We start from the raw sequence: 13,511 nt of genomic DNA, 5'->3' as shown, positions 1-13,511 counted from the left end.
CCTATCAGTCATAGCATTTGCAAGTATTTTCTCCCATTCAGTAGCTTGTCTTTAAATTTTGTGGATGGTTTCCTTTGCTTTGAAAAAGATTTTAGGTTTAACTAGACTCTATTTATTTTTACTTTTATTTCTTTTGCCTTAGGAGACAGATCCAAAAAACATATTGCTACAATTTATGTCAAAGAGTGTTCTGCCTATGTTCTCTTCTAGGAGTTTTATAGTTTCAGGTCTTACATTTAGGTCTTTAATCATTTTGAGTTTATTTTTGTTTATGGTGTGAGGACTAAAACACTTTTTTATTTAAATAATAAACCTACAGGCCAGATTTCAAAAACAAACCTATGGTTACCTAAGGGGAAACGTGGGTGGGGAGAGATAAACTAGGAACCTGGGATTAACATACACACATTACTATACATAAAATAGATAACCAACAAGGACCTACTGTATAGCACAGAGAACTCTACTCATATTCTGTAATAATCTACATGGGTAAAGAATCTCAAAAAGAATGAATATATGTATATATATAACTGAATCAGTTTGCTGTACACCTGAAACTAACACAACATTGTAAATCAACTATATTCCAATAAAATTTTTCAAAAAAACAGCAAAAATAAAACAAAATAAACCTATAGGCTATAGCTTGAGAAACAGTGCAATTCACCAAAAATTCATTTCAGTTCCTAATAAATTTCCACCTTATAGTCTCACTATTCTTAAACTACAAATGAATTCATTAGAAGAAAGAACCTAACCATTTCAGTGCGAAAAGTCATCTCCCGTTCCAAGGATGAGAGGTGAGAAAAATGACGATCATTTTCAAAAAGCGTTATTAAATGTATCCTAGAAGAAAAATAACATGTTTCAAAAATAGCACTAAAATAACTATTATAAACAAAGTATGAAAGCCATAAAAAGACAAAGAATATATTTTTATAATAAATATTGAGATAATTTTTTAACTTGCTAATTTGTATATTTTTAGGCATTTATAAGCTAGCATTATTAGCACACAGCTGAAATTCCTTAACTCCCTGGTTCCTAATCTTAATTGTATATCTAAAACTCCTGCAGATCTCATCACCCTTTCTCCCACTCCAGGCCTCTAAATCAGAACAGAAGCATGTTTTTGTCTGTTAGGTTTCACAAGTGTTTCCAACGTACCAGGTTTGGGGAATGCCTCTAACTGTTGAAAAGCTTTGGAACATAATTTTAAATAAAATTATTTTAGGTTAAAGCAATTTTTAAATAAGAATAATACTACATAAAGTGCCAAAGAACACAGGACTGTACTTTGAGATAGTTTATTAATGCAACTTAAAAAAACAGCTGTAGGTACTGAAAACATGAGCATATGTGACAAGTAAGTTATAGTCAGCAATTATGCTATCCTTAATTTACATAGTAGATGCTTTCAAATGAAGTACAAAATAAATCAAAATTCCATATAGCAACCCTATCTTTCACTCACCTTCATTTACACATAGGACACATGCCACGGTACCAACAGCTGTAGGAAATGTTTCTTACCATTACAGCCTTAGTTCTAACATTGAAATCTCCCTGCAGAATAATGATCAGAAGAGCACTGTCCCAACAGGATGTGGGGCAGATCCCATTCTTCCCAATAGTAGAAATCCTTGAGCTCAGGTAGAAATGAAGATATGTCAGAGGAAAAATATTATTATTTTACATATAGTGTTTACAAATATATCATTTGTGTAAAATTATGTGCAGGTGTGTGCATACTGAAAGGCTCATTTAATTTGTATTACTATCATAGAGTGTTTATCTTCATTTCTACCTGATTTCCAATTGACAGATGTTACTAAAACTTTATCTCTAAGTTTGTCACTAACAACACTCAATTACTATAAAATGAGGAAGCTTTTTACATGAAATAAACATGAGAAGTACACTATAAAAGCTAGATATTTAAGAAATATAGTGGTGAATCCTTTGATAAAGCAAAAATATTTTAATTCATAAGTTACTATTCCCCTGATGCATCCATTTATAAATGTTGCTTCACATGAGGTTTTAAAAAAGGTAATATATATACATATATATATATATGTAAACTGGTGCACATACAGATGTTCTATACACATAACAAGCAGTTACTGTTTTATTATATGCAAACAGCAATGGCAATTTTTAATCCAAATGTTTTCATTTATTTCAAACTGAAACTAATCTTACCAGTGCAAAATTGCCACAAAGGCAGCTGGAAAAAGAAGAAAAGAAAAAAGTCATTAAAAGCTGCTTCATTATAATATACCTTTAAAACAACTATTTAATAATTTTTAAAACAAACATTGCACTGTTGAAAGTTCCCAATCATGCTTCTCCAGCTCTTTTTCCATATTCTTACTATCCTGAGCTCACTCCTACCACTCTTCAGTATTTCTCAGATTTACTAGTTTTATGCCACGATCAGCAAACTATGGCCCATGGTCTGTTTTTGTATTGTCTGCAAGCTAAAAATATTTGTTAAATTTTTTAAGGGTTATAAAAATAAGGAAGAAGAACAGGTAACAGAGACCATATGTGGCCTGTGAAACTTAAAATATTTACCACTTGGGTCTTTATAGAAAAAGTATATACTCGCTACATATGTTAACTTTCTATCTAATACATACATAATATACTCTGAACCACTTTAAAATTAAACCTATACCTTCCCTCTCAACTCAAAACAGATGCCCCTCTGATAAGGTTTCATTAACTCTTAAGATGCACAGAGAATGCCCTATTCAACTATACTTGTATCCTCTTTCTTATTCTCCAGACAATTACTCTTAAAAATGATATTTAAGGAAAAGATCAAATATCCTACTAAGTCCATCTAGCTTTCCAAAAACCCTCAAAATATTCGTGCGCCTCTCCCTCCTCGTACTCCACATTCCACACCTGATAAAATGGTAAGGTGTAATGACGCCAATACTGTAAATGCAAAGAAGTGCTTATCACAGTTCCTTTCAAAGTTGTGATAAAAAGCCTGTCTCCTGGGCCCCCGTATCCTATCTCTGTCAATCTCACCTCTGATAGTGACCCAACCTTATACTTTACTGAAACAAAGATCATTTAATGCAAGCACTCCCGAAGTCTCTTATATCCACTTCAACATTTCTCTACATAGTAATCTTTGCTTTTCTATTCTCTACCATCTCAGAAGAGGAAGCATCTCTTCTTTTCAACAGTTAGCATCTCAAATTTGTGCCTTTAATTTCATCCTTCCCAATTACTCCAAGACTGCATTATCAAGTATTCCGTCTCTTGGAACCTTAATCTCACCCTCTCCCCTTGGTTCTTCCCTTCAGCCTTTAATTTTCCTAGGCCTTAAAACACTTCTCTTGATGTAGTAGCCCTTCCAACTACGAAATATTCTCTCCTCCACCCCCTGCCATTATCTGACAAGATGCTTAGCCAACTTCTTTCTTCTAAGTTCCTATAACTCTTTTAAATGACCAATGATCAGTTAGTTATCAACATCAATGGCCTCTTTCACTTCTGCTTTTCAATCTCTCTGTAGCATTTGACCAGATTCTTAGATTTCTTCCTCTGTTATCTTCCATCATACCAACTCTTTCTGACCATTTTGTTTTTATATGCTTATCTATCTGGTTTTCCTTCTCCTCTCACCTCTTAAAACTAAGTTTAACGTGTTTTCCCAAATAGCTTTACTTTGCCCTCTTTTCTCTCTTGGAAATCTCACTCAATCTTAACGTTTCAACTCACTTCCACATGGATAATTCCCAAATCTACACTCCTCATGCCTGAACAAATGTTCTCTCTCCCTCTCCTCACACTCTTTTCCTCTTCTACCTCACTACCTACCCAGTTCCTCTCAATTTGTTGCCATCAACTTTCACCTCTGTCCTCTCTTCTCCATTCCTACTGTTGCTACCCTCATTAAGACCACTATTGCCTGGATTCCAGCATCCAATTATTTTTTCTGCTTCTTTTCTCAGTCCATATCCAGTCCATTTTACACAATGCTGTCAAACTACTCTCTGAAGCACACTTCTGAGCATGTCACTCTATTTAAAAACCATTCAATGCCAACATCGTGAATGTACTAAATGTCACAAAATTGTTCACTTTAAAAATGGTTAATTATATGTTATATGCATTTCACCTCATTAAAAAATTATTTTCCTAAAGAAAAGAATCAATCGGTGCCTCCTTACAGAATGAAGTCCAAATGCCTTAAACCTAGGCTTGAATTGACTCTCCATGGCTGGTCCCAACCAACCTTTTGAACTTCCTACTTCCTCTTCTTTTTGTACCCTTACTCTGCTTTCATATTTTCTTACTTCCATGACTCTGATTATGCTGTTCTATAGGCCTCGAAACTTGTTCTCTGCTTCATGCATCCAAATATTAGCCTTTTGGTCACAATTCAAATCCCACCTTTTCCTAAAAGTCTTATCTGATCTCATTTCCTACTTCCCATCCTCCAGTATTAGTTCACTCTTTTGAACTCTCATAGCACTTAATATACTCAGTCATCATTTCACCCAACATTGATTGAGTGCCTTCAATGTGCCGGTCATGGGTGCACCAGGGCTTGTGTTTGGGCAAAACACCTCTGTATTCAAGACCATGTTGATTCTGGATGTGGAATGTATCTGTTTCCATAATTAGACATCTGACAAAATCTAAATATGAACCCCCATCTATTATTTCTCAAGTATTTTCAACACACCCCACATGTGGACATTCATTCTACTTTAATTAATATCAGCAGTCAACTTATACTAAAAAAGAAATCACAGTAACTTACATTAGGAGACATTTATTTATGTTTCAATACACATCAGTAGCCAGTCTGACCAAAGACTAGGCTCAAAACTGATTTTAATGAAACAGCAATACTTAAGTTACGTCTTCAGCTACAGAAAATGAGAAATACAAATAAACATCTTTCAAGTGCTTAAATAAGAAGAAAATTTAAGCATCAAAGCTCCTCAGTAAGATGAAAATAAATGGAAAACATGGGGAAATATATTGCCTAATGTGACTATTTCCGCTATTAAAGATTCTCAACTCATTAAAATAACCAACAGTTTATTTTGCTTTATTCAAGGTGCAGAAAAATGTCTTACCTCTCCCCCCCAAAAAGCTACCCTATCATTTTCACAACTTGTGATAAATGGCTGCCTTAAGATGACATTTTGTTGGTGACACATGAAGTGATCACTGTTCCTGAAAACCCTTGAAAATGTTTTAAAAGAACTTAAAAAGAACTTTAAAAGAAGGGGGCTGGAAATTCTTGTCAGCGATTTTCCAGAGATTGGACCTCGCCATTATTGCTGCTAGACTTGCTTGTTAAACTGATCTGCAAGATTCACCAAAACCACTTCCAACCCGAGGCTCAGAGGGCCCGCGAGTCCCTCGGATGCGGGCCTACCGCGCGGGAGTGCTGGGCCTCCGGCCGTCGGAGCTCCTGCCGAGGGCTTTCCCCGGTCGACTCTGCTCACCTATGCCGAGGGTCATCCTGCCCGTGAACTGACATCTCCGCAATACATGCATCTTGTTGCGGAGCTGCTCCATGAAACAGCTGAGGAATTGAAAGCGGCCGAGAAGAACGGTCCTTGCGACCACCTCCATTTGCAGGCAATTCTGCGCGTTCAGGTTTCGGGTCCTCCGCGGCGAGTACTCCCAGGCGCCCCCTGGCAGGTTCCCCCCGCATGCGGGCAAAGGCCGCTCCGGCTTTTTCACCTCCTCCTTCGGCTCCTCGTCCAACTCCGGCTCCCCGGCTCCGGTGGCCCGGCGCCGCCGCCGCCTAGACTGCGTGGAGCGGGGAGAGTGCGACGGCTCTGAGGCCGCTTCTTTGAGCTTATTCCTCGTTTGCCCGACCATTTTCTCATAGTCCCTGTTCGGATGGAGCTGGTACTCTCTCCAGCGCAGGCCCGGCCGACTTGGGCGAGGTCCGCTGAGGTCTGGTTCGGCTCGCAGCCTCAACGACTAGTCCCCGCCGCCGTTGCCGGCCACCGGGTAGTCAAGGCGACCGCGAAACCTGGAAGGAGGGCGGCGTGAGGCCCAGGCTGCCCCGCGCGGCCGGTGCGCCGCCCACGCGTGCAGCCCCACGTGCGCAGGCCCTGCGCGCATCCCGGCGCGCATCCTCCCACGTGCTCCTCCACGTGTACAGCCCCAAGTAAGCGGACTCCGCGCAGCGCCCCATGCGCCTCTCCCCACGCGTGTCCTCTCACGTGCGCCGCCCAGCTCACCGCTGCTGGTGGACAAGTCTGAGGAACTTTCTTCGACTTTAGGCTTAGCTTTGTTATTTTTACCAAAAGGTTGTCTGTCTCGAGGTTATTAAAGGGAAAGGAGATCTCAATTGAAAGAAAGAACCGTAGAAAGAGAGCGAGGGAAGGAAGTGGGCGCCTGTGATGCACCTGGCACTTATTAGGAGCGTCTCTCCTCGCCTCCTTGGAACACTTAGCATTGGGCACTCAGTCCGTCTCCTACGCCGAGGCAGTGACCCGAGGCCGCAGGCAGCAGGTGGCCGAGCAGGCGTCAGCCCGGTGAGTCTAACCCCAGAGCCTCTGGTTGACGCGAATTGGTGATGTCCCCTTTGAGGACAGCGCTTATTAATCCATTCTAAAGTGAAATTGTGTCCCCAACAAGGTTGCTCAGAATTCGTCAGCAGTTGAGCGCGGAGTTGCGCTCAGCAGTCTCCCCCTTCTGAACCAGGGAGCACCCAGGACCACGTGAGAGGGGAGCCCCATAGTCACTGCACAGCCGCACGTGATGCCAGGGCGGCTGGCAAAGATGGACAGGGGACATTGGCATTTTTCATGTCCTCTGCTACAGTCCAGGCCGCTGGAGCCCGCGCCGCTTCGTGTCCCATCTGTTTTATCATGGATCGAACTCCCTAAGCCCCTTCTCCCCCATCTAATCTAGGCTCACTGTGGCCAGGTTAATTTTCCGCATGCCACACCGTTCAGAAATGCTTGTGGCTCCCACTAGCCCACAAATAAAACGTAAACTCCTTGGCTTGTTCGTCGGTACCTTCAGCAAGCTGCCCCAGTCTGCCTTTTCAACTTTAGTCTCCCACGTCCGCGGACACAAATGTTCCTTTCCAGTTATTACAAGTGAGGTCCGCAGTGTGACTCTATAACTATCCGTTTACTTATACGGAAAAGCCCTCCTGTAGCTTTTTCATCCATTTCTGCCTGCCCATCTCAATTCTATCACCTTCCAAGCCCCAGCCCACATTAATTTCCCTACTCTGAAGGTCTAAAGCAGTTACTGACAGTATTATTCACCTTGTCACTTATTTAAATTCGATAAGTGCTGATATTAATTTGTTGGTTTGTAAGATTTTCTTCAAGGAGCGTTTCTACATTCCTGGCACTATGTTTGGTGCTTAAAATGTTTTCGCATCTAGGGAATTCCCTGGCGGTCAAGTGGTTAGTACTCCGCGGTTTCGCTGCGAAGGCCAGGGGCCCCCGCGGCGGGGCCAAAAAAAAAAAAAGTTTTCGCATTTAATTCACACGGTAACTTTGTACGAATTAGGAAACCGCGGATCAAGGATGTAGTGATTTACCCAATTTTTAACAGCTAATAAATCGTCCAATCCTGAGTTTAAAATACAAGGTACTCATGGGTGGTTGATAAAAATGTATTATTGAGTAAATATGCAAATTCAAAAAAATACCTTATTTTTTCATATGAGTATTTTAATATTGTTTTTGGAGTGCAATGATTTTGTTTCCCTTTAATAAAAAGGGAATTGTAGAATTATGTTAGATTCATAAAGTGAATTGGGTGGATTTGCACCTTTTTGTATGTATTAGAACATCTGGTTCTGGAGCCTTTTTATTTTTCTTTAGTCTTTACGTTTCCTTCATTATTAATGGTGTGTTTACATTGTCTACTACTTCTGGTATCAATTTGGGCAATTTATATTTTCCAATAGACGTTTCAAGTCAGCTGAATTATACACCCTACTTTTACCTGAAATTGATATGGCCATCTGTGCCTTTTCTAAAAATCAGTGTTTTCCCAGTTAATCTGTTTATCCTTCAACTCTCTGTGATTTTAATAGATGTGTTTATTTTAAGTTATATCTTGTTGAATATTTTAAAAGGTAATCTGAGGGTCCTTGTTGATAAATTATTCATTTAAGTGATTTTATAAGTTTTATGTCTTTGTTTTTCATGAGGAGTGGGTATTTTTGTGGGAAGTAAGGAGTGGCTGCTACTGGAATGTTGGCCAGATGTCATTTTTAGTGACATTTTCTTGTACAACTTTGAACTGGACTTTCTGATTTTGGTCTCCTTCTTTTCAATCTATTTTGCCTATTTCTTATGTTTCCCTTTTTGGTGAATTTGTTTGTTTCTTGGAGTTTCCAGTTGTCTTTTGGACCACTCCATGTCCTAACAGAATAAAGCATATTCTTTCCGTTGGTCTAGCCCTTGAAAGTACAAATCTGGTCATTTTTGGCATTTAAAAAATAATTTTTATAATAATGTTCATTGTACTATTATTTATATAATTGAAAATTAGAAGTAACCTCCATGTCAAACAATGAATTACAGAACACTGATAACAGTGAAGCATTACTAAATTGACTAAAGTCGTTTTGAATGAATATTTAACAACATAGGAAAATACTCATGATATAGTGTTAAAGGTAAAATAAGCAGGATATATATGATTCAGATATATAGTAAACACATAGAATTAACTGTGTTCCATACTGCATTCTAAATCTTTTACATAGAGGACTCATATATGCAAGATTACCAGTGCGTGACCTTTAGCCAGTAATTTAACTGTTCTAATATTTATCTCCCGATCTGAAAAATGCTGAAGTACCTAGTAAAACATAGTAAAGCATCTAAAAGAGTATATGCTTAATTTTAAAATTATTACTATATCTTGGGGACTTCCCTGGCAGTCCAGTGGTTTAGACTCTGTGCTCCCACTGCAGGGGGCACAGGTTCAATCCCTGGTGGGGGAACTAAGCTCCCACAGGCCACACAGCATGGCCAAAAAATAAAATAAAATAATTACTATATCTTGCTCTAGAGTGACCATATTCAGAGTATACTGATGAGTATTATTTCCAATTAATGTTTTGCTCACCTGGATTTTTGTCATTAAGTTATATGTTAGTTCTATTATTAAACGGTAATACGAGTTGAAGGTTCACTAGTTAACTCAGAAAACTGAGAGACAGTTGCCTAAATAATTTTGCATTCTCTCAGTAAGGAGAGGGATAGATTGTGTATGTGAGGGAAAACATGGCGCTCAGTTTTATTCGCTTGAATAGAATCATGGCAAGTTTTCATCTTTTATAACTTCTCTAGCAGTGTTCACTTATTTTGAGCTAGTTATTTTGAACAGTTATTTAAGTCGTATTTTAGCTTTATGCTTATTAATGACAGTGACTTAAATCAGTATGCCTGATACTTATTCTACGGTGAACTGACAATTAAAATAGTGCATTATAATTTGATATAATGCAATGTATTCTCGAATTATTTTTTCCTCTTTGAGATGAAGATACCTTGTGATTTAGTAAATTGTTTCTCTTACATAGAGATTTTCCAGTCATCTATATCGAAAAGTTGTCTCTGTTTTTCTCTTTTAGTAAAACAATTGCTAATTTTTACCCCAAAATGCAATGAAACTGTATAACCAGCAGATGGCAATAACGACTTGTAAATCAAAATTTTAAAAATTTACGGAAGTTTTTAAGTTCATTTTTAAAAAGAAAAATATCACTGTTCTTGTAATATATCAGTTAACTAAATATGAAGTGTAGGGAAATTCCAAATATAATCCATCATAAAAATAATTACATTGCATATTTCATGTATCAAAATAATTAAGATATTCATTGTGGTCAGTGGTTGGTTTTCCAAATAATAATGACTTTGCTTTCATTGATTCAGAAAGTTTTTAATCAAATTTAAGTGTTTTAACTTTGCGCAAATACATAGACATAAATTTAAGTGGATAACTGAGTTACATCTATAACTAGCTTGGTTATATGGATCAGGAAAGATAGAGGTAATTCAGTGAATATCATTTTGAAAATGTTTAATTTTCCACTTGTAAGTTGATAATTTAAAGTACTAATTTCACTTTAACAGATTATCTGCATACAAGATGGGGTTTTATTTGTGCTGTTTCACAGTTTCTTATACATTAAAGTACTTTTTTTCTCTTTTATGGTACAAAGAGTTGGAATTGGCATCAAAGTGTTTATCTCTAGTCTGTCATCATCAGTCCCAAAAATGGTAGCAAAATTCTTAGAATCTCATGATTATGCTAACTATAAGTGAACCACATATCCAAGATTTTTTCTGAGCATTTTGATTTAGTAATTTTATTCATTTCAATTAAGAAGTTTTAAAAAGATGAACTGAATGGGATTCATTTTTTTAATACTTTTGCAAGAATTCCTATAAATTCACAAAGATGAAAAAATTTCTGTTTATTCATGTATCTCTATTCTTGTCTCAAAAATAGAATAACCATAGATATAGGCTTCTTGGTGGCTATTTGTTTTCTAATTGGTCTGTTTTATATGTTAAAAGATTCTTTCAAATTCTTCTTCAGCAAGTTGCTTCCACTAAAAGAAAAGTCTTTGCATATGTATATTTTATAAAACAGCTGCTTCAGTCTAAAACCATTACATATCTCAGATTGATTCATTTTAAATAGTGCATTTGCTGCTATTGAATTACTTTATACAGCCTGTTTAAATTCTAGTTGGATGCAGGTGCTTTTTCATAGAAGAAAATGGAAAGTCACCGAGTTGCAGTGAAGCATACAGTTTGAATGTAAATGCATCTGTATATGACAGTTTGCATAAAACTGCCTTTTCATCCATGGGAGAAAAGGTATCTGTAATAAGTTGGAATTTCTAAGAGTTCTAGTCTACTTTCTGTGTCCATGAGGGTCCTGTTCTCCTTTTAAAACTGTAGCTCTCTCAGCCACCCATACTGTTTAGTTCCCCAGATGTGTATCAGATGAAATGAGATCCCCTTGACCTTGAACAGCCTTATATAGGCATGTGTCATTCAGAGGAAGGAAGGTAATCCATTAATTAATTGGGAGAATTGCTTCCCCTCCCACATGGAGAGACTGCCTAATTGCATAAGATATGCACACTGATTTGAGCAGAAGGGTACTCAGTAATCATTTTTAAATGACTTAACCAGTATATACACAAGCACATACATGAATATTTATACCAGACCCCAAAAGTCAATTTTTCCTTGAACCCAGTGGTGATAGTTCCGTGAACAAACTCCAACATATTGAGATTTTTAAAAATTTACCACCAAAGTAACTAATACAAGAATTACTACATTCAATATAAATAAGCAAAAGTCTTAGACTATATTAAAGAATGAACTGTATTATATGTATGGGCAGGTTAAATACAAAATATAGCAAAAACAGAAATGAAACATAAGGCACCTGTGTGCTATGTTTTATATCACATAATATTTTAGATTGACTTAAGATTTAACTTTGATCATGACATAGTGGTCAAGAAATACCACAGTAGGGTATGAGCCAATATGTTTTGGGCAGTTTACTTCTCTAGCTCTGATTTCTTCAACTATGAAATAAAGACTTCGGACTACATGGCCTTATTAAAGTGTTTTAAACTTATTTGATTGTAGTTAGTATTTGAACGTATGTTTAGGTAGCTGGAAAAATATACCTAATGAGTCATCAGTGCCCTGTACCAAACTCCCTTCTTAACAGTGCTTCTCTTCTCTCCTCATCTATCTCCAGCTATGTGTTCTGATTCCACCTTTATGGTCTTACTCTTTGCAATCTACCCCACAATTTTTCCCCATCCTGTCCTTTAGTTGCTACACCTCTCACTGCCAACTCAGATGAATTAAGCCTATCTCTCTCTACCTATTCAGGCAGCCCCAACCCGGCCTCCACCTGATCTCTGTTCTGGTTCCTCCCTGATTCCACTTGCTTTCCAGTCTCTTAAGTACAGTGGGCTTCATTGTTCCTATTCTCTAATTACATCTGTCCTTTAGGAGCCAAAATGGCGACTGGAGTATAAAGGGAAGGGGAAATGCCCCTAAATAAGTAATAAGTATTTATATGAAGACCACCAGGCTCTTGCTTTGGGCAGCAGAGTCCTGCTTTCACATAAATATTGACCCATCCTTAAAAGGTAAATGTGGAAGTTTAAAATTTCCTTCTTGTTTTTGCTATAATCTGAAACTCTTCTTGAGACACACTTACCAGTGACAATGTAAAATTCATTAGGAGAAAAATTGTTGAGTTTTGCTTTTATGTTTCTTATTTAAGGTTGCGTACCTGGATTCTGTAAAGGCAATGTAGACCTTAAATTTTTTTTCTTAAAATCTAGAAATTTTTGTTATAGGGGTTAGCACAGTGTCTTAGTTATGAGTACAGACAGGATTTGAGTCCTGGCTATCTCACTTACTGTAGATCTCTGAGCATTTAATTTCTCTAAACCTCAATTTTCTCATACCTCAAATGGGAATAATAATAGCTCCTACCTCATAGAGTTGTTGCAAAGATTAAGTAAGATAATGTATATAAAGTACATAGATATATAGTAAATGTTTTACAAAAGGTAGCAATTATTATCATAGCAAGGCTCAAGATGGAGAAGAAATTATTTATATCATCTTTTTCTTTTCGGGGAGTCCAAAGAACTAGCTACAATTCCTCCTAGGGAAAAAAAAAAAACGGAGCTAAAAATAAGCCAATTTAAATTGAGAGCCTAAAACCATACAATGCTATCTAATAGGCAGTATTATCTTCTTTTCACAGATAATAGGCAGTATTATCTTCTTTTCACAGAATTTTGAGGCAGGCAGAAGATTCTAGACTGCTCACTCTTAACTCACAAGTACACAAGATTTAACTCCCCTGGAAGTCCTCAAAGTTGACAAGTTGGGCCCTACGAAATGGAAATAAAATATTTTCTGGATAGCTTTTTCTGTGTTTTAAAGTAACAGCTTTAGTGAGATATGATTCACATACCATAGAATATATTCTTTTAAAGTGTAAGATTCAGTGACTTTAGTATATTCACAATGTTGTGGAACTATCACCACTATCTAAGTCCACATTTTCACTACCCCCAAAAGAAACCCCATACTCATTAGCAGTCATTTCCATTCCTCCTTCCTTCCAGCCCCTAGCAATCTGCTTTCTGTCTCTCTGAACATGCCTCTGCTGGACATTTCATATAAATGGAATCATACAACATGTGGTCTCTGTGTCTGGCTTCATTCACTTAGCATAGTGTTTTGAAGGTTCATCCATGTTGTAGCATTTATCAGTACTTCAGTTCTTTTTATAGCTAACTAATATTTCATGGTATAGATATACCAAATTTTATCTGTTTACCAGTTGCTGGACATTTGGGTTGTTTCCATTTTTATGGCCATTATGAATAATGCTGCTATGAATATTCATGTACAAGTTTTTACGTGGACATATGTTTTCATTCCTCCTAGGTGTATACC

At 37.4% G+C, this 13,511-nt stretch overlaps 1 protein-coding gene across 1 annotated transcript in view; it reads right to left on the bottom strand.

Annotated features, from left to right (window-relative positions):
* DPY19L2 (dpy-19 like 2) overlaps positions 1-5,886 on the bottom strand; it is an 86,439-nt gene extending 80,553 nt beyond the window's left edge. Inside the window, exons 1-3 of the mRNA XM_057549977.1 lie at positions 5,493-5,886; positions 2,209-2,233; positions 762-849 (exon numbers count right to left, since the gene is read on the bottom strand). Of these exons, the coding sequence (XP_057405960.1) occupies positions 762-849; positions 2,209-2,233; positions 5,493-5,874 (495 nt within the window). The 5' untranslated portion in view covers positions 5,875-5,886. The remainder of the gene's footprint in view (positions 1-761; positions 850-2,208; positions 2,234-5,492) is intronic.
* Between the last annotated feature and the right edge of the window lie 7,625 nt (positions 5,887-13,511).

Source organism: Balaenoptera acutorostrata, chromosome 7, assembly GCF_949987535.1.
Source record: "Balaenoptera acutorostrata chromosome 7, mBalAcu1.1, whole genome shotgun sequence".
Lineage (NCBI taxonomy): Eukaryota > Metazoa > Chordata > Mammalia > Artiodactyla > Balaenopteridae > Balaenoptera > Balaenoptera acutorostrata.
The sequence above is the reverse complement of the archived record's forward strand: the minus strand, read 5'-3'. Positions and strand labels throughout refer to the sequence as shown.